The sequence below is a fragment of the Populus nigra genome, chromosome 5, assembly GCF_951802175.1.
Source record: "Populus nigra chromosome 5, ddPopNigr1.1, whole genome shotgun sequence".
NCBI lineage: Eukaryota > Viridiplantae > Streptophyta > Magnoliopsida > Malpighiales > Salicaceae > Populus > Populus nigra.
Genome location: NC_084856.1, coordinates 17,439,524 through 17,453,659, shown reverse-complemented (window position 1 = coordinate 17,453,659; position 14,136 = coordinate 17,439,524). Strand labels below are relative to the sequence as shown.

General features: G+C 32.1%; 1 protein-coding gene across 1 annotated transcript; it reads left to right on the top strand.

Annotated features, from left to right (window-relative positions):
- Positions 1-3,049: 3,049 nt before the first annotated feature.
- On the top strand, positions 3,050-5,315 carry LOC133693103 (cytochrome P450 86B1-like). Its single transcript, XM_062114224.1, has 2 exons — positions 3,050-4,498; positions 4,604-5,315. The coding sequence occupies exons 1-2, from the start codon at positions 3,170-3,172 to the stop codon at positions 5,009-5,011; spliced, it is 1,737 nt and encodes a 578-aa protein (XP_061970208.1). The 5' UTR covers positions 3,050-3,169; the 3' UTR covers positions 5,012-5,315.
- The last annotated feature ends 8,821 nt before the right edge of the window (positions 5,316-14,136 follow it).

The window sequence follows — 14,136 nt, the reverse complement described above, 5'->3', positions numbered from 1 at the left end:
CTCATGAGTAGTCACAAAAACAAAAGAATGATTCTTGATCCTTTTAGAGATAAGTGATCACATACACCTGTAAAGAATCCTAGATCTTTTTAGAGACAAGTGGTATTGAGGACCTAGTTATAGTTCCCTGATACTTTAAAAGATATATGGTCACAAAGACCTGATGAAGGATCCCTGATTTTTAATTTTTTTTGAGATATTGGAGACACATATAAAGATTCAATGGATACTTTTCCTTGAGGCACATTTAGAGATTTTAATGAAGATTTTTTTAAAAGACATTGGAGATATAAAGAAAAATTATTGTTTTTATTGAAAAGTTCAAAAGATAGAGATACAATTAATAGAGATTATTTAATCTTAGGAAAATCATCAAGTGTGTTAACTTCTTTCTTTTCATGCTCAGGTTTTTTTTTCATGAACTGCTGAAGGTAATCTCTTACAATTAATCTTTCTATATCTTTTTTTAGAACATGACATTCATCGGCTTCATGTCCATGGTCACTATAAAAAAAGTCAGAATTTATTGGGACTCTTTGTGTTTGCATCACTTTTCATGGAAAAAAGGATATTGGATATTTTTTTTCCTTTTAATACTAGCTAGCACTTTGGTCTATATGATCATCAATAAAGTAATCAAAACCTTAAGAAATGTCAAGCAATCATTAATGTGTCCTTTGACGCTCCTTTAAAATGCTCTAGTTAAATACTAATGATAATAGAGAGACTCTACTTGATAGAAATGTGGGTGACCTTGGATGGTTAATGTTCAATCTTAGAAGTTGATCTTTTCTTGTGTCTAAGTTTTTTTTTTTTGTTGGGAAGCATGAGAATAAGAGTTAAAGGAGGATAGATGTAGATAACCTAGTTAATTACTATTATTTGTGGATGAGTTCTTTCTATAGTGAGGGCAGCTCCTTCAAAGAGTAGGAGTATCGTGCATATTTTGCATGCTATTTTGTTTTATTTCTTCATAAAACCAAAGTTGTCTTTATGCATCTAGCGCATGTAATGGAGTTGTGTGTTGAATTTTTTATTGATGGAATGAAGGAGTGCGAAACTATTATTGTATGGCCAAAACAAAAAAATTTAGCGCTTGCATTTGGTAACTGGGTTATTAAAGATTTTGGGGGAGTTCGGGTCCATATGGTTGGGAGATTAGTTACTTTCCCTTGTTCTAGAGTATATTCAACAATGAAAAGAGTTTTTATAAGAAGTGAAAGGGAATGAACTATTTTTTTATTCAATTTTCCATAGATGATGTCATTGATGACATCGAGAAAAACTTCACATAAAAATTAGGTTTTTCACGATATGTGAAACTAGACCAAGAAGTGGGAGTTGGACTTTGTGTTTCGGCTTCTATATGAGCTTAAGTATTCCTAAAAAAATAAATCCCTCATGAAATATGGAACTCTCTGATGATTAAGTTAGCAATTGTATAAGAGAAATAATATAAGACAAAATTGAGAGTAAGTGTAATGTAAGAGAATATATGAGTGTAATGTAAGAGAAAATTGAGAGTGAGTTTTGTGGCATGGAAAACTTGTTCAGTTTACCTAGTGATCTAAGGTATTTATAAACCTTGATTATGTTAACTCACCTTGAATGTGGAGAGAGGGGTTACAATTAATTTATGGAATGTTAGTGTCCACTATCAGTTATAGTGTGTAACACTGTTATTAGTTGAGAAGTTGGTGAATGTCAGTGACATGTTGACGAGAAATCATCATTGAAAAGGAAAGGAAGCGTCTGATTTTCATATAACATAGAGCACGATTATACTGTGATTATTGGTTAAAAATATAATGATAACCCTTCATAAAAGTTTGTATTTGTATAAAATTTATCAATAAAGCATAGAAAATTTTGTATGTATGGGCGATGAGAGGTTTGTGGCACCACATTTTGATTTCTTGAAACTCAAGAAAATATTTAATGTTGCATATTAAACCATGTATAAAAAAAAAAGTGAGAAGAAGGATAAAATCTAGTTAGGTCAGGCAATGTATAACCATTTGAGCCTTGGCCCAAAATGATATTAAACTCAAGTCCCAAAATGATATTAAACTCAAGTCTAATATTTTTTATTATTATGACACATAAATAGCTTGAATAAAACTCACATTCAAGGCATATGCTATGATTACTTAAAGAAAATATGTTCTCTCTCTTGTGCATTCTCAGATGTCAGATTGGGGACATGGTTTTGCCTCGTACCAGCCTGAGAGGTCAATTCTTGCCGATGAAAGGGTGACATATATGGTCACGCAGGTAGATTTTCTTGTTGGTCTAAAAAGTTCAAAGGAAACCTTAACTTCTCATCAAATTATTCTAAGTTATGGAATTCCTAATCTTGTACCTGCAGCCAGCTTATTCCTAATAGTTAAATAGTACACGTACTTGCTAAGTTTTAATATCAAAAGGTATGATAATGGAATTATTTTTTTATTGTTTATATACATCAGCTGCTTATTCAATTAGGTACGTTATTTAGATTATTTAAAAAAAAAAAGATTAGGTACCATGTTAAGCCATGTGGTTGGAGTGGATCATATTATAACAAGATAAACCTATGTTGCAGCTCTTAATTAGGTCTTGAGGATGACCTAAATTGAAATTACTAAGTGGTTGGATTTGATTTTGGTAGGCCCTTTTCAAACTTATTCAATTTGAAATTTACAAAATCTAAACCAAAATCCAGAAAATCCACAGGTTCAAGATGTCTAGACTAACTAGCTACGTGGGGCAATAAACATGGACATGGCTGCTGATGACCAAAATCTATGTGCTCATCAACCCTTTTTTTTTCTTTTTTGTGATAAGTAACTTGCTTTAGTGAAGCTGGGAAAAGCTAGAGGAAATAGTTGTGTTTAGGTTATCGGTCACCAACAACTTCCTAGCCTCCAAAAATTCTTCTTCCCTCGTAAGAGTTTCAACCCTATTGGTGACACCATTCGCTAGAGGCCAAAAATATTCCATTTCAAGAAAATAAAAGGAGCAGCAGCATGGCGAAAACCATCCAATGCAGTGAGAGGTGGGAGAATTATTCAGTTTAGTCACGTAAAAAAGCAGCAGGAACCCACACATTTTCAGCTCACCAATTCATACCTATCGAGCCAAGAACAGCACGCCAAGAAAACACAAATAGATTGCTCCCTTATAACACATGACCTCCTGCTATAACTATAGACAACCATATCATATGTACAATAGTCCTATTCCCCATCATCCCAACACCATGATCAGCCCGAAGAACAACAGCAACAACCTCACCTCCCTTTCCTCCTCCTTGTCCAGTGATATTGCCGGAAACTTCATTTCGCCGCGACTGTTTTTCTTGCAACAGATTCAAGTTTTAGAGCTCCTCCTTGCTCTTGTGGTCTTCATCGCTATTCATTCTTTAAGGCAGAAAAGGCGTTGTGGACTGCCCGTATGGCCTGTTCTAGGCATGCTACCATCTTTGGTGTCTGGCCTTCATTGCAACATGTATGAATGGATGTCCGAAGTGCTTTGTGATCAAAATGGGACTTTTAGGTTCAAAGGTCCATGGTTTAGTAGCCTCAATTGTGTAGTGACTGCGGATCCAAGAAATCTTGAGCACCTTCTCAAGACCAAGTTCCCTAATTACCCTAAAGGCCAATATTTTCGCGACACCGTGGGTGATCTTCTCGGTGGAGGAATATTCAATGCTGATGATGAGAAATGGCAAAGGCAAAGAAAGACAGCAAGCATTGAGTTTCATTCAACAAAATTCAGGCAATTAACTACTGAGTCATTGCTTGAACTTGTCCATTCTAGGCTCTTGCCAGTTCTAGAAAACGCAGTGAACAACTCGATGTCGATTGATATACAGGATATTCTACTGAGGTTAACATTTGATAATGTTTGCATGATAGCATTTGGGGTTGATCCAGGATGTTTGCGTCCAGGTTTGCCTGACATACCATTCGCTAGAGCCTTTGAAGATGCAACAGAAGCTACTCTCCTACGTTTTGTTACACCAACATGCATATGGAAAGCTATGAGGTATCTTGATTTGGGGTCCGAAAAGAAGCTGAAAAGATCAATAAAAGATGTGGATGAGTTTGCAGAAGATGTCATAAGGACAAGAAAGAAAGAACTCTCTATACAGAGTGAGGATGATAAGAAGAAGCAAGGATCAGATCTTTTAACAGTGTTCATGGGATTAAAAGATGAGAACGGAAAGCCATTTTCAGACAGATTCTTGAGAGATATTTGTGTGAACTTCATTCTTGCTGGCAGAGACACTTCTTCAGTGGCAATGAGTTGGTTCTTTTGGCTTCTTGATTCACATCCAACGGTAGAGGAGAAGATTCTTGCTGAGATTTGCAAGATAGTTAGCGAGAGAGAAGAGTTGGACACCAAAACTCCATTAGTGTTTAGTCCGCAGGAGATAAAGAAGATGAACTATTTGCAAGCTGCTTTATCTGAGGCCTTGAGGTTGTACCCTTCAGTGCCAGTGGACCACAAGGAGGTAATTAGTAACAAACTTATGTAAAAATAGTACTGTTTCATTTTCTTCTGCTAGTTTGTAATCAATCACTCATTCAGATTCAATTTACGCTCCAATATCTTGTAGGTTGTCGAGGATGACATTTTTCCTGATGGAACTGTACTAGAGAAAGGTACAAAAGTGATCTATGCAATATATGCAATGGGAAGGATGGAGGCAATATGGGGAAGTGACTGTAGGGAGTTTAAGCCAGAGAGATGGATAAGAGTGGTCGACGGACGATTCATGAGTGAATCAGCCTACAAATTCACTGCTTTCAATGGTGGTCCTCGACTATGCTTAGGGAAAGATTTTGCTTACTATCAAATGAAGTTTACTGTGGCATCAATCTTATTTCATTACCATGTGAAGGTAGTGAAAGATCATCCTGTTGTGCCCAAGCTTGCTTTGACAATGTACATGAAGCACGGGTTGAAGGTAAATCTAGTCAAGCGTGAGGAGTCTATGCTTCAAGAATATCTTAATATCAAGTAGTAATGTCACAACAAGAACAGATGCTTATATATATATATTATTAGTAATGATATGTTCTTCCATTGTTTATGTAAAAACATACTACTGTTATCTGCAAAATTTATTTATATGACTTGTTGAGATTTGAGAAAGTGTAGAAGGAAAAGATGGAGCATTTTTAGTTTAGGAAACTACACTTGATCAATAATGGATTTGGATTTGGATTGTTCTTAATACAATCCTTAATCTGAAGAATTATATTGTGTTGTGTTATTGCTGATGTATTCAAATAATAAATTACAAGTCGATTAGTAATTTCTTGTCACAGATTATGCATGTACGTGTGTATATTTTGTGTGTTTTCATGGTTTAATTTGGATCAAATCTATTTAATCCCATAGGCCTTCTTCACTAGAAGACCAAAACATTACAATGTTAACAGGTTAGAGTTGCATTCTTTTACTTTTTCAAGTTTCAGAATAAAGAATGTTGGACAGAGTAGTTAATTTACAACTTAAACAGAGCAGAGTGATAATATGATAAGGTAAGAGTTGTTTACCATATGGAATCTAAGGGTACTGTTTTGGCCTGCAGTTGCATCCCTAAGCTTTCAGTGCTTACTGTGATGCAACTGACATTTTCAACTCTTCCTTATTAAGCCCTAAGCCTTACTGCCTTGGGATAAAGAAGTGAACTTTGCTCCAAGTTTTGGGGAAAGGAGGGGCACTTTCAGAGCAGTACAAGCACAGGGGGATAAAAAGGTTTCACGCCACTCACCATGAATAATAACTTAAACGTTGAAGTTTAGGTTAGTTTAGGCCCAATAAGGCTCCTGATGAAACAAAAAAACCCAAGAATCTGGGGACAAGCCATGGGAATCAATTTCTATACAGAACGACAGACAGCTATTCAACTCTTGCGTAAACAACATGATGAGTTGGTTAACCATCACCTTCATTTGTCTATACAGATCACTTGTTCTGGAACGGGATGAATGCATGCCTCATCACCTCCATTGCTAAAACAAAGTACTCATTCATTTGTTGTGATCTTTCACTGGAAAAACCCTCGGTAATTAATACGTTTATAATGCACCAGTACATCTTCCAGATTCAGCGGTAGTTTTGGCCTACTGGAAGCCGCTGCACAAAAAGAAAATTGCAAAGAAGAAGGTATCCTGCTTTATTCAATAAGATAAAACTGTAAGTCCAAGAACTTGTGTCATCTCCCAGCCCTCCTCTTCCTAGCCTAGAAAATGCATCAACGATCAGATGCCTAAGTGTGATGTGTATTTTCAAATACAAGCCGAAGACATGCTACCTGAAGAAATGATGAGCAACCATGAAAGCTGTAGCAGATTTGTCTAGATTTGTCGAATTTCATCATTCCCGCACCAAGTACATTGATGTTCGATTTCATTTTTTCTGAAAAATCATAGATGAAGGGGATATTCTACTACAAAAGATTGTCACTGCAGACATTTCCTCTGACATGATGAGAAAAATCATTTCAGGAATCAAGTTCCAACACTGCTTGGACTTGGTTAACATCTCTCAGTGTGAAGCACCATGCATCATGGTACATGGCGTCATGTGGCGCAACGAAGGTAACGTTGAGTAATCACTAAGATTAGATGGAAAAATCTCACCAAGGTAGAGATTTATGGCAGATTTGTCTAGATTTTCCCTCTTCCTCTTTCTCCATGTTATGCCAACCTCCGACCATCAACTTTCATATCCTCCAACCACCTAGTCAATATTCTAACTTCAAACCTCCACCAACACTCATAATGGAACCGAACTTCATTTTGTCCCTTTTAATAGGAGGCTCCCTCCATTGCTGTAATCGTCCAAAGGTGAAAAGAAAACAAGTGGGTTTATATGTGAAAAGTGAGTAGCTTGTGAGAGAGGAAAGATATAAAGAGCTAGGTTTGACTTTTTTATAAGGGTTTTGGGTTATGTTTTATAACTTGTTTTTGTGGAATTTTTTTTTTTTTTTGGAGCTGACTGTTATTTTAGGTATTTTTATTTATTATTTTTTTTTATTGAGTTATCCCGATATTATAACTTGACTTATATATTTAATAGTTTGACCCGAGCATACTCGGGTTTTTTCTTTACTTATAATTATTATTTTTTTATTTTTTTGTATTTTTTATTTTATTTTTTAATTATATCCATCAACATTTGGTTTATTGAGGATTAGATTTCAAAGTTTTTTTACTTTAGTTGTTTTTCATTAAATTACTTAGGTTATGAACTTAATGGGTTAATAGGGTTGAAATTTTTTTCTTATTTATTTTTTGTTTTTTATCATTTAATATTATTTTTTAAAAAAATTGCATTAACTTAATATTATTTTATAAAAAAAATATTCACCCCTTTACGGGATCATGAATCACTTGTGCTGCCTTTCACAGTTAACGATATGGTCACAATCAGATAATAAATGGAAATTAGGTCAAATTAATAAATGCTTCTACACACACACACTCATGTTTTCTCTGGGAAACTACCGTGCATTATATCGAATGTAACTGCTGCCTGCCTGCCTTAATTAATGCTGCCTAATCCCACTGCTCGAGTCTATATAACTATATGGAAGCCTAGTGTACCATCTGGCTTAACAAGGTCCTCTCCTCTCCATAGTTAAACAGCTACTTTTAGAAATTGCCACCGAAACATGACCGGTCATGCACAAGCCGGATCATTAGCACGCGCTGCACTCCATGAGGCCAGATCAAAAAAAAATTAGCATGACAAAGAATCCAAGCATGGCTAACATTGAAATATACTACGAAACCATGTTTCAATCGAGTTAATATTGAAAAAAAATTAAAAAACAATAATTAGAAAAAAATATTAAAAAATAACTCGAGTTAATTTGGATTAACTTATCAAACTTGTAACTTAAATAATGAAATTAGAATAACCTTATAGAAAAAAAAATAAAAAAAAAATTATGAAGCAAAATTCTCATTCAACTCAATGTTGAAACATGGAATTGAATGAAAAAATTAATTTAAAAAAATGACTTGATGCAACTTGAATTATTATGTCAAACTTTGTAACTAAAATCATAAAATCAGGATAACCTCATAGAAACAAAATAAATTATGAAGTCTAATTATCAAACAATAAGATACTGAATGATGAAAATGAAAAAAAAATCAATTTAAAAAAAAATTAAAAAATAACCCAAGTTAATCCTTCAGGGTCATGAGATCGGAATAACTTTAAAGAAATAAAATCAAAATAAAATATGAAACTTAATTCCTAACAAATAACAATATTGAACGATGAAATTAAAAAAAAAATTAAATTCAAGTCAGTTAGGATAATCTGTCAAACTCATGACCCGAATTAGAAGGCTCAGATACACTCATAGAAGACAAGTTATGAAGTCCAATCCCTTTAAGAGTGTGTTTGGTATTGCGGTAGCTGTTGTGGTTGTGATTTGAAAAAATAGGTGTTTTATAAAAAGTACTTTTAGTTGAGATTGGTTTGAAAAAATAGGTGTTTGGTTAAAACTGTAGTTGAAATTGAGGTTGAAGAAAAAATAGTTTAATGTGTTTGGTTAAAAAAGCTTTTGAAATTGAGATTATAAAATAATTTAAAATATATATATATTAATATTGATGGTTTTAAATTTAAATATTGTAGAATTAATTACTCCTGTTACATCATGAAATAAATAATATTTTATATAAAATATTATTTATTATTCTATTAAACTTTTTATAATTTCATTACGTACAAAATTCATCCGATAAGGACTATAGGTTCCATGATTTTTTGAGTGTGCAATAAAATCAGGTAAAATATCATCAGAAACAAAATTAGAATTGCGACCAAATTCCATAAATGCTACGTCATCATGCGATGTTCTTTTAATTTATGTAATGTTATTAAATAACATTAAACATTAATTTTTTAAGTAAAAAATCATTTTAAAAAAATTAAATTTTTTTTACCAATCGGACACTATCCAATGAATTCTGCTCACGTGAATAGTGCAAAAAAAAAAATTCACCTGACACTGTTCACATGAACAATGCCAGGTGAATGCTTCTCGCATTGCAGGTGAATTTAATTCACATGGCATGAGCACTATTATAAACAGTGTCCAGGTAAATAAAGAGAAGCAGCTCCCAGCTGCTTTTGCAAAACCCCGGTTTAATGGAAAAAATATGGGGCCCATCAAATAAAAAATTGTTTTTTTTATGTTACCAAACATTTAGTTTATGTGGTTTGCTTTAAAAACTAAAGCTACTGCATAAACAATCACCCTCTAAATATAAAATTGAAATTAAAAAAATATATATATAAAAAAAATAATATTAAAATAAATAGTACTAAAGTCTTTTTAGTATTGTTTTAATCATCATGACTTTTCTGTAGTAGAAAAATTATAGTTTACTTTTCTAGTTTAGATAACACTTTATTTTTTATTTTATTTTGTTTGTTAAAACAAAAGTCAACAAAAAAAAATTTGAAATATTTACAAGATTATTATTATATTTTAGTTAATGAATAAAAAAGTTTTTATATTAAATATTATAATTTTTTTAATAGATCAAACAAAGACTCTAGCCACCACCTATCCATTTCTTCTCTCTGAAATCTGGGAGCCCAGACACAACAAATCCTTTCTATTAAAGCACCCTTTTGAAAACCACTGGGGGCTAATTCTATCTACTCCTCTTAACCAATTTTTCTCTACACCAGAGAATTTGAAGCTTTTTTCATCCTCAATACAGAGCCTATTTTAAAATTATGAGAAAACTATATGACTTTGCACTCTTCTTTTTATTATTGAACATTTTATATAAACAACCCTAGACAGAAGGTGCTCCATGAATTTTCAAACCATGGATGACTTTAAAACAATAGCATCACTTGAGCATATTTTGCTATCATTTGAAAGAGCATCACTATAAGTAGATTATGATATGAATCAGTCTGTCTGTTTTTTTTCCTTTTGTAACAAGCCATAAACAGTTCTTGGATGTCAAATCATACACAAGATCAGCCACCCGGGAGCCAAAAACAAATTAACCCCTTTGAAAGATCCAATAATTTCCATAGCCATGGCTGCATATGATCAGTCACGTTTTTATAGACATGGATTCACGATACGAAGACTTTTAGATCTTTCGTTGCCTTCCCATCATTTTCTAGCATATATAAAAGAGCCAGCTTCAAACAAATTAAACTCTTAATCAAAATTAATTAGTGTTTAGAATACGTGGGCGTCGAGTTCATTGAACTCCATCCAGTTGGATCCAGTCCTTGCAAAACAAAAGTGATTAATTATTTTTATGTTGGAGCTAGAAACTTAATATACAGTTTGAAGAGGTCAAATTGAAGTTTATATAGGGCCACATAGATCTATTAGTCCCCGTCATGACGTGGTGGCCAGCAAATATTTCATGTTTACCTCCTTAAATTTCTAGAATTAGCTGTCATGTTTTAATATTAGGATTAAGAAGTTTATTTTCTCTATGGTTTCAAGTTTGAACCCTATAGTTGTTTATGAGTGTGTTTGGTATTGTGGTAGCTGTTGTGGTTGTGGTTTAAAAAAAGTTGTTTTATAAAAAGTACTTTTAGTTGAAGTTGATTTGAAAAAATAGATGTTTGGTTAAAACTGTGGTTGAAATTGAGGTTGAATAAAAAGTAGTTTAATGTGTTTGGTTAAGAATGCTTTTGAAATTAAGGTTATAAAATAATTTTAAAAAATATATATTAATATTGATGATTTTTAATTTAAATATTGTAGATTTAACTACTGCTATTACATCATAAAATAAATAACACTTTATATAAAATATTTTTTATTGTTCCATTAAACCATCTACAATTTCATAACGTATGAAATTCATTCGATAAGGACTATAATTTCCATGGTTTATTGAGCGTGCAACAACATCAGATAAAATATTATCAGGAATAAAATTGAAATTGCGATCAAATTCTGTAAATACTATGTCATTATGCGATATCCTTCTAATTTATGTAGTGTCATTGAATAATGTTAAATACTAGTTTTTTTGAATAAAATATAATTAAAAATAAAAAATATATATTTTTTTTTACATTTAGGTTTGTACCAACCTGATCCGGCCGAAACATGCTACTCCGTTCTCCACACAGTGGAAAAGCTCCAGGAAGTCATCTTTTACATGCTCTCTAATGTTTGGGGAAGACAAGCTACAACATATAGAATTTGCAATTCCAGAGACAAAAGATGAATAGTTGAGCCGGCTTTTTTCTCTTAGCACAGTGAATCTTGAAAAATGAGGTTAGCTGTTGTTGGAAAGCATAATTTTCCAGCTTCTTATCAGCCACAGGTGCAGCCACAATTATTGTGGATCCCACCAAAATAAAATCTACTTTTTTGCATAACCAAACATGTAGAAATTGTGGTTTATTTCAACCTCCGGTACAGCCGCATTACCAAACGGTATCTATATGATGGTCATTGGAGGCTTACATGGTCGTTAACTTCAGGGCCCGTGAGATTAGTCGAGGTGCCGCAAGCTGGCCTGGACACCGACGTTAATCTAAAAAAAAAATTGTCATTTCAGCAACATTTAATTATAGATGTAATTCTCACTAAATCAGTGGTTAAAATTTCTACTAACCTATCGTTGTGCTTCCATAATTAGCAAATTGGTTATACTTGTGTCTTTTTCTTTAAGCATTACCACGATATAATAAGAAATTTTTGGTAAATATGTCAATCGAACTTCAACTATAGAGATTTTTTCTAAAATCAAGGCATTCTACCTCCTTGATGCCAGGAGTGACACATCCGGCTGGTGTTGGGCATGCAACCCCCAACACCTTTGCTGCCCAGCAATCTTGGTGCTACAAGTGACACGCCCAGCACATTCATGTGTTCGGGTTACCACACCAAAGTTCTATATACTTGGATCTAGGCAATGTACCTGCATTTAATTATTTTTACATTTAATAGGTTTAAATATTTTGTCCAAGCCTTATACTTTTTTGAAAAAAAATTTCAAGACTCCATGCAGGTCCCTTCATATTTTATATTGATTCAATACATATTATTTTAAATAAAATATTGTTCAAAATACCACATGGGTGAAATTACATTTCAGATCCTCCTCGTCATAAAATGACAAAACTCATGGGCTATAGATACATCTTGAATCCTTCAAACTCAAGATTCACAATCTTTTCATTCTTAACGCTTTCAACATGTATATTTTCAGAATATATCTCTCTAAAATATCATTGTATTTTCTCTATTTACAAAGTTGCTGATTTAAACAAATGAGAATTCTCAGATCCATCAAATAAGATTTTCTACAGGCATCAGTTACCTTAACTTACCAGACACCACCATATCAAACAACCAAATATCTTTAATAGGAAAAATAGATAACTAAAATATTAATTAATTATCTAATATATATGTTGAATTTTGAAAGTCATCTATATGTAATTAAATGGAATATGAATGAAATGCTGCTCTCTCTTTTTTCATATTTTGTTCCATGAGAGGAATGTTTGTCGTGTTAAGAACTCTAGATGATACGGTCAACGTAACAAAATCTCTATAAAATTTGCCTTTGGGTCCCTTTCTTTAGTTTTATCCATATTATATTATGGCACAGTCTAGATAAAATAAAAGCAAAATCCAGCAAATTAAAGAGGTTGAACAAAAATTATATATTGTGCTTGCATGGAAAGTTAACACGGGCCTGCGAAAACCACGTCCTATGTTACAAATTTCAACACATTCTAATTTTGGATATAATTTAATTAGTTCTTAAGATTATTTGTTTGTGTTTTATCATCTCAGGATGATTTAAAATTTATATGATTATTAATTTTAAAATTTATAGAATTAATTGAAATACAAGTAAGTTGATCCAAATATTCACATTAATTTTAAAAAAAATTAAACACATTCTACTGAAAAAATATCAATATTCACACGAAAAGCATAGTTATCAAACTGTTATTTAAAAAAATTGAAGTATATAAAAGTTATTTTGATTATTTCTCTTAATATTAAAGAATTAATCTAATTAAATTTAGATGGTATATAGAGTTAATCAGATTTAATAATTATGCATAAAATTTCTAATACAAGAAATTAAACCATACTAATTAATCATATAATATGATTAATGTCTTTTTCGTTACAGTTATAACTTCTTTTTAGAAAATTATGGTCATCTAGATTCGATTCAAAATGCCTCAGCCACCTTTTTAAAAGTAACAGTCATGAATAATTGAAATATTATGGGGGTGTTTGGCATTGTGTTGAATTTATTTTATGTTAAAATTTAAATTTTTTTACTTTAAATTAATTTTTTTAATATTTTAAATCGTTTTAATATCAAAAATAATTTTTTAAAAATAAAAATATTATTTTAATAAATTTTTAAATAAAAAATAACATCTACTAAAATCTTAAACAACCGCTTAATTAGCCAACTAAACTCTTTTTAGCCTATTAAGCTTAGCTACTTCCTAGAATTGAAATATTAATAATATGATTTATAACTGCAATTTCCCTTCTGTAATTGTGAATATTTTTATAGGAAAAGGAAAAGGAAAATGAAAATTGAAAAACAGAAAATACGTGAAATCTATGCAATTCTTTCTCATGAAGTGGATAATCGGTCTCAGATCAATAGAAAATTTGTGCTGGTCTCCATGCTTGTCTGTCTCGCTCGCACGGATAACTATGAAATCAAGCACGACACCGTTTGATGCCTTTATTGTTTGCCATGGCTAGATACGTATGCTGTAATTTACATTTAATTCGAACCAATTAAACCCTACATTATTCTAGTTGTCACTAGATAATTCCTCATGCTATGTTGTAGCGGGACAAAAAACAATTCACATGCAAAAAAATATTTTCATGCCGAGAAAATTACTCCACAGTGTTATTAAATTCAACCTCTTCCTAGGAAATGTTTTTCTTGATCATAATAACCTGTATAAAAAAACCAAAATAAATTTTTAATTCTAATTTCTAATAAATCTAATGTTAAAATATGAGAATAAAAAATAATATAACAAAAAAAGAAAAAAAAAACAAACTGAAAATATTTATTGTTCTAATAAACAGTAACATATTAGGAGGAGAATAGTAATTTC

Bases quoted from the DNA above. Each gene is read 5' to 3' on its own strand.
- LOC133693103 (XM_062114224.1), top strand. From the start codon at position 3,170: ATGACCTCCTGCTATAACTATAGACAACCATATCATATGTACAATAGT. The intron at 4,499-4,603 runs GTAATTAGTAAC...AATATCTTGTAG, and splicing joins TGCCAGTGGACCACAAGGAG to GTTGTCGAGGATGACATTTT.